Below are 16846 nucleotides of genomic sequence, written 5' to 3' on the forward strand. Positions count from 1 at the left end.
CTTTTGGAAGTTAACCTTTTAATTAATTTTCTTAGTTTGTCGCGGTTTATACCCGCTTATAAATCGATTTAGTTATCCATTGTTAATATCTAGAGAAAAAATTATTAAAACTCCTTTGGAATTCCAGGAGATACGGGCATATGATTAAATAATAATGGGCGCCGACTATAAGTATGTTGCTGGAAACCGACACATGCTGCGTTTTCGATTTTGGTTGCTGGATATCGACCAGACACTACCTTCATTATTGCACACATTAAGTTTGCGGCATTTCGGGTTCGAATAAGCAATCAATTTGCTAGATTATAATAATATACTTAATTACACATTTTTATTAATATTTTGGTATCCAATACTTAATTTAACTTCACAAATATGCCGTCTTTTACAATATTATAACCTAGGATCACACCATTGACACCTAACTCGCATGTGAAAGGAACGATTTGAATTTCCTTTTTTCCAATATATGTGACCCACTTCAGACTTCTTTATCACCTTTTACCAAAAATGGGGTTTTTAGTCCTAATATTAATTAAAAAAATGCACTAAAACCAGTCAAAAGATCCTTTTAATACTAATACTGTACGAAAGGTGCGCCATTCGAAAGTAAACAACGAGCACAATTGCCAAATACCTTTATCGTAAGAGTATTTCTGGACAAAATCTACAGCGTTGCCGCTGTGTCGGGAAATTTGGTGATTTAAAGAATCCAAAATAAAAATATGAATTATTATTAGTGTTTAGTGTAAACATAGTACAAAATAGTTTTTATTATTAAACGAGTTTCAATCTTTCTTTTGCTTTATAATAAAGAATGCAACTCAGTTTCTGCTAATTATAATAATTTATTGTATCACTTTATTTTCTTCTGTTAAAATTGAGTAATCACTGACAACAGGGAATATTAAGCACGTTTATCAACAAAATATCCCTCTGCCTTCTGTGTAGATGGCGCTCAATCCAAAGCAGCCAATGTTTATTCTAGTGTATTCAATGTTCTAAGCGTTCAAAAGAACCCAAACAACCAAGTAAGCTTTTCTGCCAACTTGCCAAATGTACGATGATATTGGAATACGGATATAGGTTACGACCCTGTTCGAAATGTCATGCCTTTAAATACATTTGAAAAAATAAGACGTTACATTCATTTTAACGACAATTATAAGCATTTACCTAAAGACGATCATAACCATGACAGACTTCACAAGTTGCGACCACTTATTAAGCACTTAAATGAAAAATTTTCAAGCATCCCTCTGGAACCAGCCCTATCTGTAGATGAACAAATCTGTTCAACTAAAGTGCGATACTTCATGAAGCTGTATATGCCCATGAAACCTCACAAATGGGGTTTTAAACTTTTTGTCTTGGCGGGTAAGTGGGGATTTGCCTACCGATTTGCAATTTATTCTGGGAGTGAAAATCATCAAACAAGAACGGACGGTAAACCTGATATTGGAGCGTCTGCAAATATCGTAATTCGTTTATATTGGATTATACCTACTATGCAGCATTATAGACTATATTGTGACAATTATTCCACTACTCTAGAGCTAATAGTATATCTTGCTAAAAAGGGGATATATTCTCTTGGAACTGTTCGTCGTAATAGAAATCCAGATTGTAAACTACCAACCGATAATAAACTAATAAAAGAAAAGCGTGGTAGCTCAGTTAAATGTTACCACCATTGACGTGAATGAATTGTCCCCTGTTATTTAGAAGGATAATAGATGAGTTACTCTCCCGTCAACTTATGCTGGCCAGCAGCCTCTTGGTACAGTCAAAAGATACGACAAAAAAAATGCAAAAACATTGAAATCGAGTGCCCCAATATTATTCGCGAATACAAGCGTCAAAAAAAGGCGAAGTCTAGCCTAAGGCTACTCAAACTTAACCCTAATAAATAATAAATAAATTTCGGTAATCATACATAATAATAATAAGAAAAATAATATAAAGATGAAATATTATAAAGAAATAATTGTTCCCACCAAAAAAATACTTATACCCTTCTTTATACCCAACACGGGGGAGATATAAAACTCACAACCTGCACCAAAACAATTGTTGGGAAATAACCCAACAATTGTTTCTATCATCGAGATGTATTTATTTTTTAATTGGTCTATGTTCATAATTTTAAGGCCATCACCGATTCCTAGAAGGTTCCCACAGGTCAGAAAATAATCAATTTGAAATAGTTACTTTTAAACATTTCAAACTTTTAAAGAAAACAGATATAACCCATAAATTGCCATAACACTGTCAGGTTCTTAGGTCTTAAGCTGGTTTTCACATCCCTTGTTGATGAAAGATGCACTTATTGAACATCTTTACACCCACTAAGTAAAACAAACTGGTAAAAAGGTCGCACGGTCAAAGTTTAGAAAAACAGTCGATATCAGTTACTGTAGAAGTCAGGTTGGGTCACTGTCCCCCCCGATGTAGTGTATGAGTTGAGTCGCGAGTTGAAGTCGCGATCGGAGTGAGAAGTTGCTCACGGAAGTTTTCCCTATTATTCCTTATTAGCCCTAATACCCAAGACGGGTTTTTCTCTTTCTCTCTCTCTCTCTCTTTACATTTTTAGGGACCTAGGAAGGTCCCTAAGTACCCTTATACTCTAAACCCAATTAAAACTACCTGTATTATTGTCGCTAGTTATGAGTTCGGTCGTCGTGTGTTGATACAATAGGTTAAACTAATTAACCCATTGTAATTAGAGTATAAGCACCATTATTAGTAGTTAGTAAGAAGTGAGTGAAGTTACCTGCTAAGAAGCAAAGTGAGTGTAAATAAGGTAAAATTAAGTATACAAAAGGACAGCAGACAATTCATAGTTTACAACTGCTTTAATGAATAACTGTTCCATTTTCCTGTCTTCGGATCTAATAAATGAACATATTTTGTATTGTAAAAGTTTTGTTTCATTTATTAAGTTAATTGGTTCAGTACCATATCAGCTGTGGTCCTTCGATAAACATTCGAAATAAATAAGTACAGTCCACTAGTACTCTCCAGTGGCACAATTAAACAATTGTATCCCCCTCTATTTGGGAAAGAAGCAAGGTAGCAGTTCTCCCCCGAATAACAATACTGTACACAAACAAATACCCTTGTATGCAATCGTATACAACCATCATGCTATCTCTGGAGCACACGATACTAGTGAGTTAAAAAATAGGAGCTCAACTGTTCTCTAAATAAATACAAGCTAAATCCTGACTTAGTTAAATTATGGAGTAGTAAATCATTGTTTGGCAAGGAGTTACATGTTTTAATCGCATTGTAAATAAAAGACTTCTTGTATGTTGAGGAATAATATATTCAAATTTATTTCTGGTATTTATATCATGTTTATATTAATATTTAAATTAATTTTTTAGAGATTTAGATATGAATTTTGAATTAGTACTTAAACCATGCATAAAAACACCCAAATGTTGAGTTCTATGATATGATGATAAATATGTCAAATTTAACCAGTTCAAATCATTAGTTTTATGTGATACGTGATCTGATTTTCTTAAATTAAAAATTAGACGAATCCATGTATTCTGCACCTTTTGAATACGATATTGTTCCGCTTGACGAAGACAAGGGCCATACATAAAATCAGCATAGTTCAAGTGGGAAAGTACAAGAGTTTTACATAACATTGCCATTAACATGATCGGAAAAATTAAGCTGACAATCATAGTATAACATCTCAAGTATAACACCCAGATAACGAGCAGAATTACAAAATGGTAATATTTGGTCATCTATTTTGATTTAAATATTTGTTTTGATGTCTTTTGCCAGTTTTGATTTTGATGGATTCACTTGAAGGCCGTGTTTTTTAGAGAGATCTTTTAGGTTGTTCATGGTTGGTTGTTCATTAATAGTTTCGTTACAAGTAACAAAGTCTTTTGAAGAAAAGTGATAGTACATCTGGGTATCGTCAGCAAAAGCTTGTATCTTTCCGACATGAAGAGAGCTTATAAGTTCAGACGTGTAAATAATATAGAAAAGGGGACCAAGGATAGAGCCCTGAGATACTCCTGATAGTATGGCACTAGACTCCGAGTACACATCATTAACAAACACTTTTTGTGACCTGTTAGAGAAGTGATGTTGCGATGAGTGACAGTGAGTCGACGTTAAAACCGTAACATCTTAGCTTTGCCAACAAGAGTCGATGATTTATAGTGTCAAATGCCTTGGAGCAATCTAATAGTATAAGAATACTTTCAAGTCCATGATCCAGTGTCTCTATTATATCATCAGTTACCATACCCAAGGCGGAGGATGTGGAATACCCCTTACGAAACCTGTTTTGCAATTCTGAGATCATACCATTATCATTTAAATATGAGTACATCTGGCTGTATAAAATTTTCTCCATTATTTTCGAAATGGCAGGTAAAATTGCTATAATGCGTAAGTCATTAAAGGTCACTGGTTTTTTGATTTTGTAAAGGTATTCCTATTGCAGTTTTACAACTTTGAGGAAAATAATTTTGTTCTATGCAACTGTTAATAATATTAGTTATGTAAGGATCAATAAATGGACTGCAATATTTTAACATAGATGACGTGATTTTATCTGTGCCACAAGCTCATGTGGCCCCAACATTAGTTTTCATGTTTTAAATAATTTTATTTGTTAGAACAGATAGAAAGTTTAAATTTTTTCCATGTGCTGAATTTGTTGTTTTCGTAAAATTCTATAGTTTCATCACAGTCATTAGATTTATTAGGTTTGGATCTGTTAAATTAGGAGATAACTTGCTATCATTTGAGTTTAGGACATTTAACGATTTTAGTGCTGACCATGTTTTTTTTTATGTTTTTTTGTCTAGAAATAAAATTGAGATAATCTAATTTGCCTGTAAATGCAAAATATTACAAAATTGCGACAATAGAAAATTTGGGAAAAAAAAATTTAAAAATATATTTTTTTAATTATTTTTCCCAGTATTCTAACCATGTTTTAAGCCTTAAAAATTATTTTTACCCAAAACAAAAAGTTGCATTTAAGGGTTTAAAAAATGTCCACTTATAGTTTAAATGTTACATATTTCCATATTGAAATACTTTTATTGAATTTACTTAATAACAAATATTCACATTACTTACCTCTTGGGCCAAATTGCCAACGTATAACGTCAAAGGATCTATATCCTCTGGCCCCTTAACCATTTCATCATCTTTATTGTTTTTTGTTTCAGCTACTAAATAACCATCTCCAAACTTGATCTTGCAAAGATCTTTTATTACTTGGTCTACACATTCGCCATCCTGTAATAAAAATTTACTACTTCAGACGCCAGAAAGTACAGAATGTTCTTTAAATAGGAATTGTAAATTGCTGCAACATGAGCTATCTTTTTTAGCTTTAATTTGTACTTTAATCAATCTATTGCGAGATTGTTTTAAGATTAAAAAGCTTAATTCATACCCATAATTTACCTTCAAGGTAACGAAGCAAAACCTTGGAGTGGAGGGCTGTTGAAAATGTACATTGTCAATTTTTGGATGAAATTTTGACACAATATCCCTGTTCAACTCTAGATCAGGAAACTTAATAATCAAAGAAGGACTTCTGTGCCTCTTATTAAAGTCCTTTTCCGTTTCTAAAGCTCGCCTGGCTTCCTCCATAGTCCAATCTTTCTTAGCAGGCATGTTTTGTGATAGGGGCTTCTTTTTCTTTTTTGAATTTGACCGTTTGGCTGGTGTCTCCGGATCAGACTAAAAACACAAATTAATAGATTTATAATTTGTTAACTCAAATTCAATATAACAATTTAAAATCCTTAAGAAATTAGGTGCTTAGGGAAAGTAAAATCCTATGTTATGTTAAACTCATCCACGTTGAAATTTGGTATTTAATAGGAAAAGTATAGACGACTGTTTGGACCTATAATCAATTTTTAAAATGTTTTCAGTTTAATTTTGAGTTTGGCCCGAGTAAATGGGAGTAATAGAGGATAATGTAATAAAGCAGGTAAGCCCAAATTCAAACTCTACTTCAACTGACGGCAGCGTGAAATTTTCCACTTTTAATGACCCAAAGATTCTGACGTAATCTGAATGATAATAACAAACACTACTTAGAAGTCGCGGGAAAGTCGCTTGTTGTGTTTTACGTCGGGGCTCTAAAAAAAAGGCGAAATTAGTCGCGATTTCAAAGAATTAAACAATTTCGAAGACTAGCTCTTTCCAAAGAATTGATAACTTTAACCATCTTATTAAATAATCTATGTTTGAATTTACCATAACTTTTTGCAAACAGAAAAAGCCTATACATTATTTGTATTTACCGTTTGTTCACCACGAACTGATAGTTCTGAATTCTGTTTATGTTTGGAAAGTCTATTGCTTAAAATCCCTTGCTTCTCCACTGTTCTACTGGCAGGTGATTTCAATGTAAATTATAATGAGGAGAGCTCTATTGAAGCACTGATACTACGTAACCTACTAAGTTCATTTAACCTTAAAATGCATGTTGAATCTCCGACTCGCTTTACTCAGTTCTCATCCAGGACTATTGATTATACCTGCACTAACTATCCTGAACATGCGGTAAATTGCACCGTTGTGAATTCTGGCATTTCAAACCATGAAGCAGTTATCTGTGAATTTAGTGAAGAGGGGATATGCTCCAAGACTGCTTCATGTTCCTATGATCGAATTTTCAGCAGAAAGAATTTCGGGGCATGTGTGGCTGCTGGATGGGATGGCGTGATGGATTTGCGCTGAACTATTAAACACCTGGTAGAGGTTTGTCGAATCAATTCCTACAGTTGCAACCCATCCGGTTTTCTTATTGCGTTAAGAGAGTCAATAGTATATATTCGTAACCTTAGTGTTTGGCTGTGAAACTTATCTGTGATGTAGTCATACGATAAATAAATACATAATCAATACAATAGAAATATTTGGAACTTTTTCGATTTGTCGATATTTGCTTCTTCTTTAACGAACTTCAAAAATCCTCATGCAAGAGCTGTCGTTTTGATATTGGACATTATTAAAACAAGATCTGTCATTTTCAGCACGAATCGTCACTGATATTTGAAGTAGATGCAGTAAATATCGATCACTTTGATTCATTTTTAAATAAAGAATAAAAGTCTATTAGATATTTATTTAGTGGTTAAATTACCTGCCGTGTTTGAGTATAAATTTGGGTAAATATAAATATATTTTAAATTTTTGACTCACAGAACTCGGCACAGGGTCATAAAAGATAAGGTTCTATACAGAACCTAATATACACGGCCGGACAACGAAGCTCTTAGATGCGGAAGTCAATGTATTAACTTGCACTAACAAAACTAAGTCGCAAGTTAAAAAGAGGACGCTGGTGTTTCTCCTACTCCCCATTTACTAAATACATTTCGAACTAAATTAACAATAAAAATAATAAAACTTAATGCTTAACCTATGAATTTCTATTAAATGTTAGTGTATGGATGAGTGAGTCATCTTGTGTATGTGTAATGCATGGATCTTTCGGCTCTAAAGAAATAAATTTGCCGGACGTGTATATAAATACCATAAAAGTCTTAAATAGCAGATTACTGAACTTAAAATGAACCCTACAATTACACAAAAAAAAAACAGAACCACAAAGAAATCTGGGAATTGGTATAAATAATACTGTTTTATAGATCATATTTTTTTATAGCTCTTTTCTCTGGCATTCAAAGTGAATAATTTTAAAATGTCAAATATGTGTATATACAGTGAAACAGTTAACAAACGTAGCTGCAATAAATAATATAAACAATAGTACAATAACTTTTATTAAAGCACCTCATGTAATACATAATTATGAATAAATAAAAACCTTATCGATACATTTGCGTTATCGATAAATGAAAACTCACCTCCGACAAAGCGGTGGAATTGGCGGATCTTTTTCTATTTACATAATTGTTATAGCCCCTTCTCCTTGAATATCCACCAGCGCCGTACTCTCCTTGATACTGTTGCGGCGGTAGGCGAAAATTCTGTTGCTGGTTCATATTCATAAACTGATGTCCAGCGCCTGTACCAAATTATTACATATACAGGGCTGATGTGACATAGTTGCCAATCAAGGAACAAGCTATAATAAGCAACTAAAGACCTGATAAATTTGCGGCATATAGTATTTTTCATTGCTGTCCTCTCCCTCACTTATATTTCAAACTAGTTAAAAAAATTTGCGAAAATAATGCTAGATGTACATAATTTTTATTAGTGCACAGTCATCAATTACAAATAATAACTCTAAAATGGGTTTCGACAGCATCATAATCATAGCTTACAATTTTTTATGAAGGCTGTCAGAAGTCAAAATTGACAACTGACATGTTTTTGTTTTTATTAGCTTGCGATGAATTATAATGAGGATCTCTAGGGGAACCTGAAATATGTTATGCCAGGCAAAGTGGTTTACACAGTTTACACTTGATAACGGTTGGAGATACTTACCAACCGAAACGTCGTGTTACATTAAATAAATAAGACAATGCAAATCCGACAAGATGTTTTCAGTGTACCATTGTCTACCACCTTCAAAAACAACCTCTAAAGCATCATGACGTTTTTGTAAGTTCACTGAAAGGTAATATTCTCTTCGTTCCTAGACTCTCATCCGGTGAGATACCATTGCGTCGTATTTAAGTGACGTGAATTGGCCCTACGGGACTTAAGTTATATCGCCATGTCCGGTTTCCAGGGCAGGAAAAAAATACCATGATTGCTCATCCTCGATCAAAATATTCCGGAGTAAAAATAGCCCTTCGTTCGGATGTCCGGATGTCTGGGTGGAGGCTGATCTAGGGGTCCACCAGGTGTGAAACATTTAAGAGTGATCTATCTTCTATATAAGAAGTACGAACATAATTGCCGTGCACCAACATCTGCAAACAAACAGACCTCACATTTTAGCTCTAGCAGAGACGAAAGTGAACTCGGAAACAACCAAGGTTCATATGTTGTATCCTAGATACGATCTCCACACCTGATTTAGGTATAGCTTCAAACTCACCGTCTTCATTAGAAGCGATATATCTTGCCAGCGAGAAGGTCTGGAATCCTCAGAAAGATCTACAAAGTATTTCTGCTTCCTCTACAGCCCACCCAGCGGTACCCACTACTGACCAACTGAATCAACCTTGCAGATAAAATCGACGATCTACAAGAAAGTCATCCAAGTGCAGAAATTGTTATTGCGGAAGACTTTAACGTCCACAATGGTTGACATATTCTAACACGATTTATGATGGATAGAACCAAGCAGAAGACCCAAGCCAACCAATATCCCCGGTTAATAGAGGGATTTGGCTACCTTCCTGGATCTGTTTCTCGTGAGGATCGTACAATATTACCATACATGAAATAACGTATCACGAGGAACATCCGATCACACATTAATAATCGCAAAATATGAACTAGAAATAAAAACTCATAGATCAGCCAACTGGAGACTTCTAAAACAGTTCCTCTCTTCGTTTCCTTGGAATAATATCTGTTTCAGGACCACTGATCCTTCAGCGTGTGTAAGCGAGATTTCATAGATGATTTTTGACATGTATAAAGGCTTATATTCAACATATACAAACGGTAGTTCGATTAAAAGTTACACCAAGGCAGTCAACAACAAAAATGCTGCTTATCACCAATGGCGCCGAGACCCAAGCCCTGCAAATCGTGTCAACTTTGTTGTCTTAAAAAAACTTCTGTTGGCGACCTGTTAGCTGATCTATGTCATGCATGTTTGGGCTGAGGCTATCGTGAAGTATGGTAAAGGCATCCGATTGGATTTAATATGAAAACCTTTTAAACAAACTGTTTGGCACCAACTCTTCCTGCTTGTCATCTTCTCCCCTACCCTCTTCCTGTTATATATCAATGACCTTCTCAGCAAGACTTCTAATCCAATTTACAGCTTTGCTGACAACAGTACATTGTTGTCTTCATTCAAGTCACCCAACCAGATGACTTTAGCCGACAACCAGTGTCATAGACGTCGCCAGGTAACAACTATTAATATCGGCTTCAACACCATTTTGGAGTGCAATCCGATTGAGTTTATGACTCAATCTGCTGTATTTAGAAACAGGACTGCCTTATCATGTCCTTATCAAGCCTTATCATGTTCGGGATTACTTTGCCGCTGTTTTTATCAGTTCGCTTATTAGGTGCGGAAGTTGAAAGCAATATGACTTAACATGATCATGTGGCGGGAATAGTAAAAGCGGCTTCTCAAAAACTTGGGACTCTCTTTAAAACGAAGGGGCTATATACACCGCAACAACTATTAACGCTTTACAAGGCTCAAATTTGTCCATCTCTTGAGTATTGCTCTCATATATGCAGTTCTGCACCCAAGCACACTTTGAAACTGCTTGATTCCATCCCGAAGAGAGCCATACGTCTTATAGGAGATCCAGAGATAACTGGATAATTATACTATAACCACCCCAAACTATCACTATCCCCTCATATCCCACTATTATTAGTTTGGAGCTCACCATATCGGCCCTTATAGCATTAACTTTAAGCCCTGCGTCAGCTTTATCTTTCATTCTAAGGCCATCTGTGTGCTAAATCCCTTATTCCAGGCTTAGTCTTCCTTTCATTTGAATCTTTTTGCGATGTGAGTTTTTAAAGCCGTTACTATCACAGGTGAAATATAGTTGATATCTTATCTATTTGATATTACAATGACTTCCTTCTTAGTTTTTTTTCTTCTTGGAGTCTTATTCGACTATCGTAGGCTCACAGGCTCGAGAATCGTCTAAAAACACAATTCTATTTCATTCTCTGTCCTATTTGGAAGGAGAATTAGAAAAAGGCGCTTTAGAAATTTACCGTTGAAGTTAAAACAATCCTTACCAAAAAAAATGATGGTTTGGGGAGGAATCAGCCTAGTTACCAAAACTTCTTTAGTATTTCTTCTAGGATAATTAAATGCCCTAGCTCTGCCTATTGACGGCTGGGTGAACTGAGTAGCTCAGTGGTGCAGTAGCCTTTCCCAAGCCTAGATAAAAGAGGATGGTTGGACGCTACGCCAATAACCTAGCTCTGTTAAAATAAACCGGTTCAGAAATTCTCGAACTTGATAGACCTAAACGAGGACGACAATGGTGAACGAAAAAGGATGTGAGATTAGGAACGTGGAACGTACGACCACTATAAAAACCTGGGGTAATATGAGTACAGGAAATGGCTCATGAGATAGGCCAGTATAATCTTAATGTACACTATCGGACAAAAGTAGAGCAACACTTCCAGAAATATTTGCAAATAACGATTTTAAAATTATAAATGCATGATAATGTATACAAATCTACTAAGTCAATGTCAACAAAAATTTTCGCAATCAAAACAAATGATTTTATTTTGACGTTTAAGTTTAAATGCTTCATAGTAACGCGTCAAAAGTAAAGCAACATTCAAATAATTTGTTCAAAAGAAGGGTTTTGGCAAAAGTAAAGGGATAAAATGATTGTGTAAGGTGATTTTTATGTTTTTTTGAACATATCTGTGTAAGATTAATCATGCCTAGAGGAATTCCAATTTCAAAAGAGTTGTGAATGGATTCATGGAAGGTAACAAACAAGCCGATATTTCAAGACAGTTTGAGTTACCCCGGTACACTGTGTCCAAAATAATATCATCGTATTATGAGAGGGAACATTTAGAGAAGTTGCCAAAATCGGAAGGCCAAGGAAAACATCAGTAATCACTGACAGACGCATCAAAAGGATTTCCCAAAATGATCCTTGGAAGTCCGCACCTCGAATTATTGCCGAAATTCCAGAAATTACGGTTGCTATACGAACAGTACAAAGAAGGTTAGTAGACGCAAAGTTATTTAATAGACGTCCAGCTAAAAAGCCGTTAGTTTCAATAAGAAATAGAGCAGCAAGGTTGGCATTTGCACGCCGGCATTTAAACTGGACCGTGAATGACTGGAAAAAAGTTCTATTCAGTGATAAAACGCGCTGCAAAATATTCAATTCTGATGGAATGATGCGTGTGAGGCGACCAATCAATTCAAGGTTTAATCCTAAATACGTAACACCTACAATTAAGCATGGTAAAGGTAGTGTATTTTTATGGGGTTGTTTTTCATGGAATGGGGTAGGCCCTATGCACTTTATTAATGATACGATGGACCGATTTGTTTATAGGGATATCATGCAGAATGTTATGCTTCTTTATGCAGAATGGGAAATGCCATTGCGTTTTATTTTTTAACAGGACAACGATCCAAAACATTTTTCACAAGTTGTTCAACAGTGGTTTACAGTGGCCAGCACAATCCCCAGATCTTAACCCCATTGAGAATCTCTGGGAAGAAGTAGAACGTCGTATTCGTACGTCGTACTTTCCGTTTTTGTTGAACTAAAGTAAAATAAAATACTGTTAAATACAATTTGTTGCTCTACTTTTGTCGCCCCCATTCTTATCAATTTTTATAATCGTTAATATTTACCGTTCTTAAAATGAATAAAAGTACACCAAAATGTACTGAAATATTACTTTCAGTGTAAGGATAGTGTGACATTAAGCTTAGCGAAAAATCACAACCCAATAATTTTTTGTATTCAAACATGAATAAAATTGAACTTTGCTGCTCTATTTTTGTCCGATAGTGTATGTGTAATACAAGAAGTTTAATGGACGGAAGCTGATATGATCGATGTAAATGACTAACTACAGTGGAGTAAGAAAAAAGCTGACTCCATAGCTTCGTCCTTAACAAAAAAAAATTATGGGATTTCGGCCTATCAATAATGGAATGTGTGTAATCAGAATTTGAAGTACCGCGAAAAACAATGCTATCGTGAACATCTATGCGTATCTATGCGGAGGAAGGTTCACACAAAGGAAGCGACAGGCGTAATCAGGGATGACTTCTAAAAGTCAATAATAGTCAAAAAAGCAATCTGCTTCCCAACAACAGGAAAAAAGGGCATCTACGCGATATCCAACTACAACGATAACCAATTAATAAGCTTTGCAGCAGGCAACAACATGATAGTTCCGAGCACATACTTTCTGCGAAAAGACATTCACAGAAGAAGATTCCAAGGAAGCTTCAGAGGCGCAGAGTGTCACAGCGACTATATCTTAACCAACACTGGATAGTTATTAAAGAAAGTATTCAAACAAATGCAATGGAAACCCTAGGGCCACTAAAAGAGAACATGACGAAAAACTTCGACGAAGATTGCGAACAAATTAAAATCAAAAAACGAAATAACTAAAAATATTTGGCTTATCCTCACTATCAATTAGAATAGGACCAAATTATAAAGAACGTTAATTAATTTATCAAGTGAAAAAAAAATATATAAGAGAAAAAATTGGTGACATAACACAACACTATGATCAGGGAAGAATAAGAAACTTCTATGAAGGCAAACACGGAAAGGTTTTCAAGCCAGAATTGGCTCGGGGAAGACAAAAATGGAAATGAACTCACAGAAAGAGAAAAAATAGTAGAGCGAAACAATATTTTGAAGAGCTGTTCAATATGAAGGAGCCAGATAACCTGTAAGAGGAGATAAGGGATAATAAAGTAATGAAAGGGAAAAGTGATTTTTTTTCTCCAAAGCCATCGAAAATTTAAAAAATAGAAAGGTACCACAGGCCTGGGTGGCATTCGAGCAGAATTTATAAACCAGAGTGGACCAAATATAACAAACCAAATACACCAAATCTTATCAGACACTTCTTGAGCATAATGCCAAACGAATGGAAGCAGGCTGTAATAATTCCAATTCATAAGAAAGGCCCAAAAAAGGTGTGTCAAAACTACAGAGGCATCTCACTTCTGTCTGTGGCATACAAAGGACTCTCTAACATCCTGCTAAATAGACTGCACTCCTTTTGCGGAAAGGTGTATTGGGAAATACAGTGTGAGTTTCGAACGGGACAATAGATCAGATATTCAACGCGAGACAAATCCTGCAAAAGCAAGCCTGGAAATACACTCAAGCTACCTTTGCTCTATTTGTAGACTATAAACAGGTACATGAGAGCATCGACCGCAAAAGCCCATAAACCATCATGAAAAACTTTTCCAAAACGGTTTTCCAATTAAACTCATTAATCTCACGAAGATATGCGTCTTAAAAACCAAGACTCAACTTAAGGTTGAAGGAACAACGTCAGAACCCTTTAATATTCAAAGTGGGCTACGATATGGTAACGCGCTCCCACCATTACTTTTCACGTAGCTCTAGAATATGTGATAAGAGGGCTTGATGATAGAGATGAGTGAGTAGAAAAGGGCAAGACATTCAAGGCGTTAGCATACGCGGACGATTTATGGATCATGTGCAATAAAAAGGAGGGGCTTAAAAGATTTTATATGCCAATACTAGAGAAAGGAATAAGAATAGGGCTCAGGATAAGTAGAGAGGAAGCTAAATACATGAAATTAGATCGAAGAAAAATACAGAGACATAAACCTAACAACAGATAATGGGTATTTTGAAAGAGTGAAAGACTTTAAGTACCTGGGCTCACGGATAAACGAAACAAATGATGTTAGAAATGAAATACAGTGTCGAATACATATCGGAAACATAGACTCGCGGCTACCTTGAGCAAGCAACCAAGAAAAATAAAACTGAAGTTACAATACAATTGTGATCCCTTTAGTCATGTCTGGGTGCGAGGCGTAGACCATGACTATTAGAGAACAAGAAAGGTTACTCTCCTTCGAGAATAAAGTTTTAAGGAAAATATGTCGACCCGTACAAGATCGAAATTGGGAAAAAGTAGCAAGGAGCAGAAAGTAGCATAGGAATAGATGGGAGGCAGTGGTCGAGGAGGCTAAACCACTTAAAGTATTGTTTGGCCATGTTAAGAAGTATAATATAATTACATGCCCATTACATATAATTAAATGCTTTAACGAAGTTACCATACTTCAAGATTCCCTAGATCAACTCATTAAGTAGGAAACTCGTTTTCTTTTGTCACACAATAGAGTTACTACAGTATAGTTATATGGCTATAAAAATGATTTAATAAAAACTCAAAAGGATTAAAATCAGGAGATCTAGGCGGCCATGGCGTTGCCCCTCCATCGATGCGGATAATTTTGAACAAAGCAACTATACTGAATTGAGGGCGGCGCATGGCCATGCATGTACTACATACTATACCACTCTCTTAGAGGAATGTTCTTCCTCAATCTAGATAATTCATATTCCAAAAACCATCAACACTTCGCCATTAAGCCTAGGTAGAAGAAAATGAGGACCAATTAGGTGATTACTGCGATACCAATCTAGGTATTGCCAGAAAACTCCTCCTGATTGTTATTTATATTACGGCTTAGGGATTACCTTCTGACCATAGATAATTATTGCAAAAATTCCTGATGGCAGTTCACGAAAAACATGCTTCTTCGGACAATCAGTTGTAAAAAGCTACTCTTAGTAGTTTTTACTCTTTTAAAATTAGTTCTATCTTTACATGGTTGAGATTTCGTTGGTAAGCAATTTTTTATGTAGCTCTAAAATTTTTGCTTAATAATATTTTGTTAAATATAACTTCTACCTGAACGGTCTTTACACTAGCAGATCTTTGTATAACATATGTGAACTTCTTAAAATTGCCCGTTTAACACAATGCAACGTAAGTATTAATATAGGTTTGAACCTTGTTCAGCAGACATTGCGGGAGCCTCAGTCAGTGTACAAACATCTTGCTTCTCGAGAACATTCATTAATAATAAACATGAGAATGTTGCCTTTGCAATCTAGTAGCCCAATAGTATTCCTGGCATTGATCCCTCACCCAAATAGCTGCAAATTGATTTGTAATTCATATAATTCGTGGGCACTAATTAATGATATTTTACTTACTGTGAAGTTATAAATCGCTCCTCAGGACTGCCTTTTTTGGATGTTGGAGTATTTCTGTTGCCTTTGGTGCGTAAGTATTTAAAAAACATTTCCTCATCATATTTTTAAAAAACATGAGAGCCCAAACAGTTCTTTCTTGCCCCTTTTCCTATTGATAAGTCTGGTGTACTACTTTCTGTACCTCCTTTGATAAACCGGTAGGAAGGCAGACAAAAATAGCTAGGACAATTGTCGAAGTTCATCATCATCGAAAAGCATTAATTTCTCTTTCAGTCTCTCGACCGATGTTTTTTAGTTCTTTAAGGAAGAGTTACGGTGTAAGCTGCTTTGTCTATTTAAACCAACTTCTATGCCGCCTTCGTCTCTGGAATATGTATCTTGAACCGAACGTTATTTTTTCTAAATTTCTATCTACATAAGGGTCTGGGAAAGAGTTTTAAACAAAGGTAAAGAATCACGAACAAATGTGTTAATTGGATGAAATACTATAAGGAAGTACTGTCATGATGTGATCTAAGCCCATTTTATTGTTACCTAGATGCCTTGATGCCTAGGCGTTAACTTGTTATTTAGAACTATCAATTTTACTTTTGCTGTAGTTCACGATTCATTTACTAGGACTTCCAATTTTTTTCACCACTTCAAAAATATAAGAGAGGCGGGGGACAGTAAATAAAAGATAAAATATAATTAATGTTTTTCTAGTTTAGCTAAGTTTATGGATGTTTGTGGAACTTATGATTAACGGTACTGCATACAAACATATAGAAACTAATTTGGTTTCATATACTGGTCTATCTATAACTTTTATTAAATCAAATACAAGACTCTATACTTTACTACCTACTATTTTTTACTAGAATTGTGTTCAAATAGTAAAATGTTTTTTTATTAAAAATAGACCTACAAAGTATGTTCCAAGTGACAGATATTTGGTCATAATTGGATTGTGGAATGGCAACCCTGAATTT

General features: G+C 35.2%; 1 protein-coding gene across 3 annotated transcripts in view; it reads right to left on the reverse strand.

The window, feature by feature from the left end:
* LOC126746097 (uncharacterized) overlaps positions 1-16846 on the reverse strand; it is a 166236-nt gene that overhangs the window by 87294 nt on the left and 62096 nt on the right. For all 3 annotated transcript variants that reach the window (XM_050454207.1, XM_050454208.1, XM_050454206.1), the window contains exons 6-8: positions 7881-8041; positions 5458-5736; positions 5125-5286 (exon numbers count right to left, since the gene is read on the reverse strand). In XM_050454207.1, coding sequence (XP_050310164.1) covers positions 5125-5286; positions 5458-5736; positions 7881-8041 — 602 coding nt within the window. The remainder of the gene's footprint in view (positions 1-5124; positions 5287-5457; positions 5737-7880; positions 8042-16846) is intronic.

This window comes from Anthonomus grandis, chromosome 17, assembly GCF_022605725.1.
Source record: "Anthonomus grandis grandis chromosome 17, icAntGran1.3, whole genome shotgun sequence".
Lineage (NCBI taxonomy): Eukaryota > Metazoa > Arthropoda > Insecta > Coleoptera > Curculionidae > Anthonomus > Anthonomus grandis.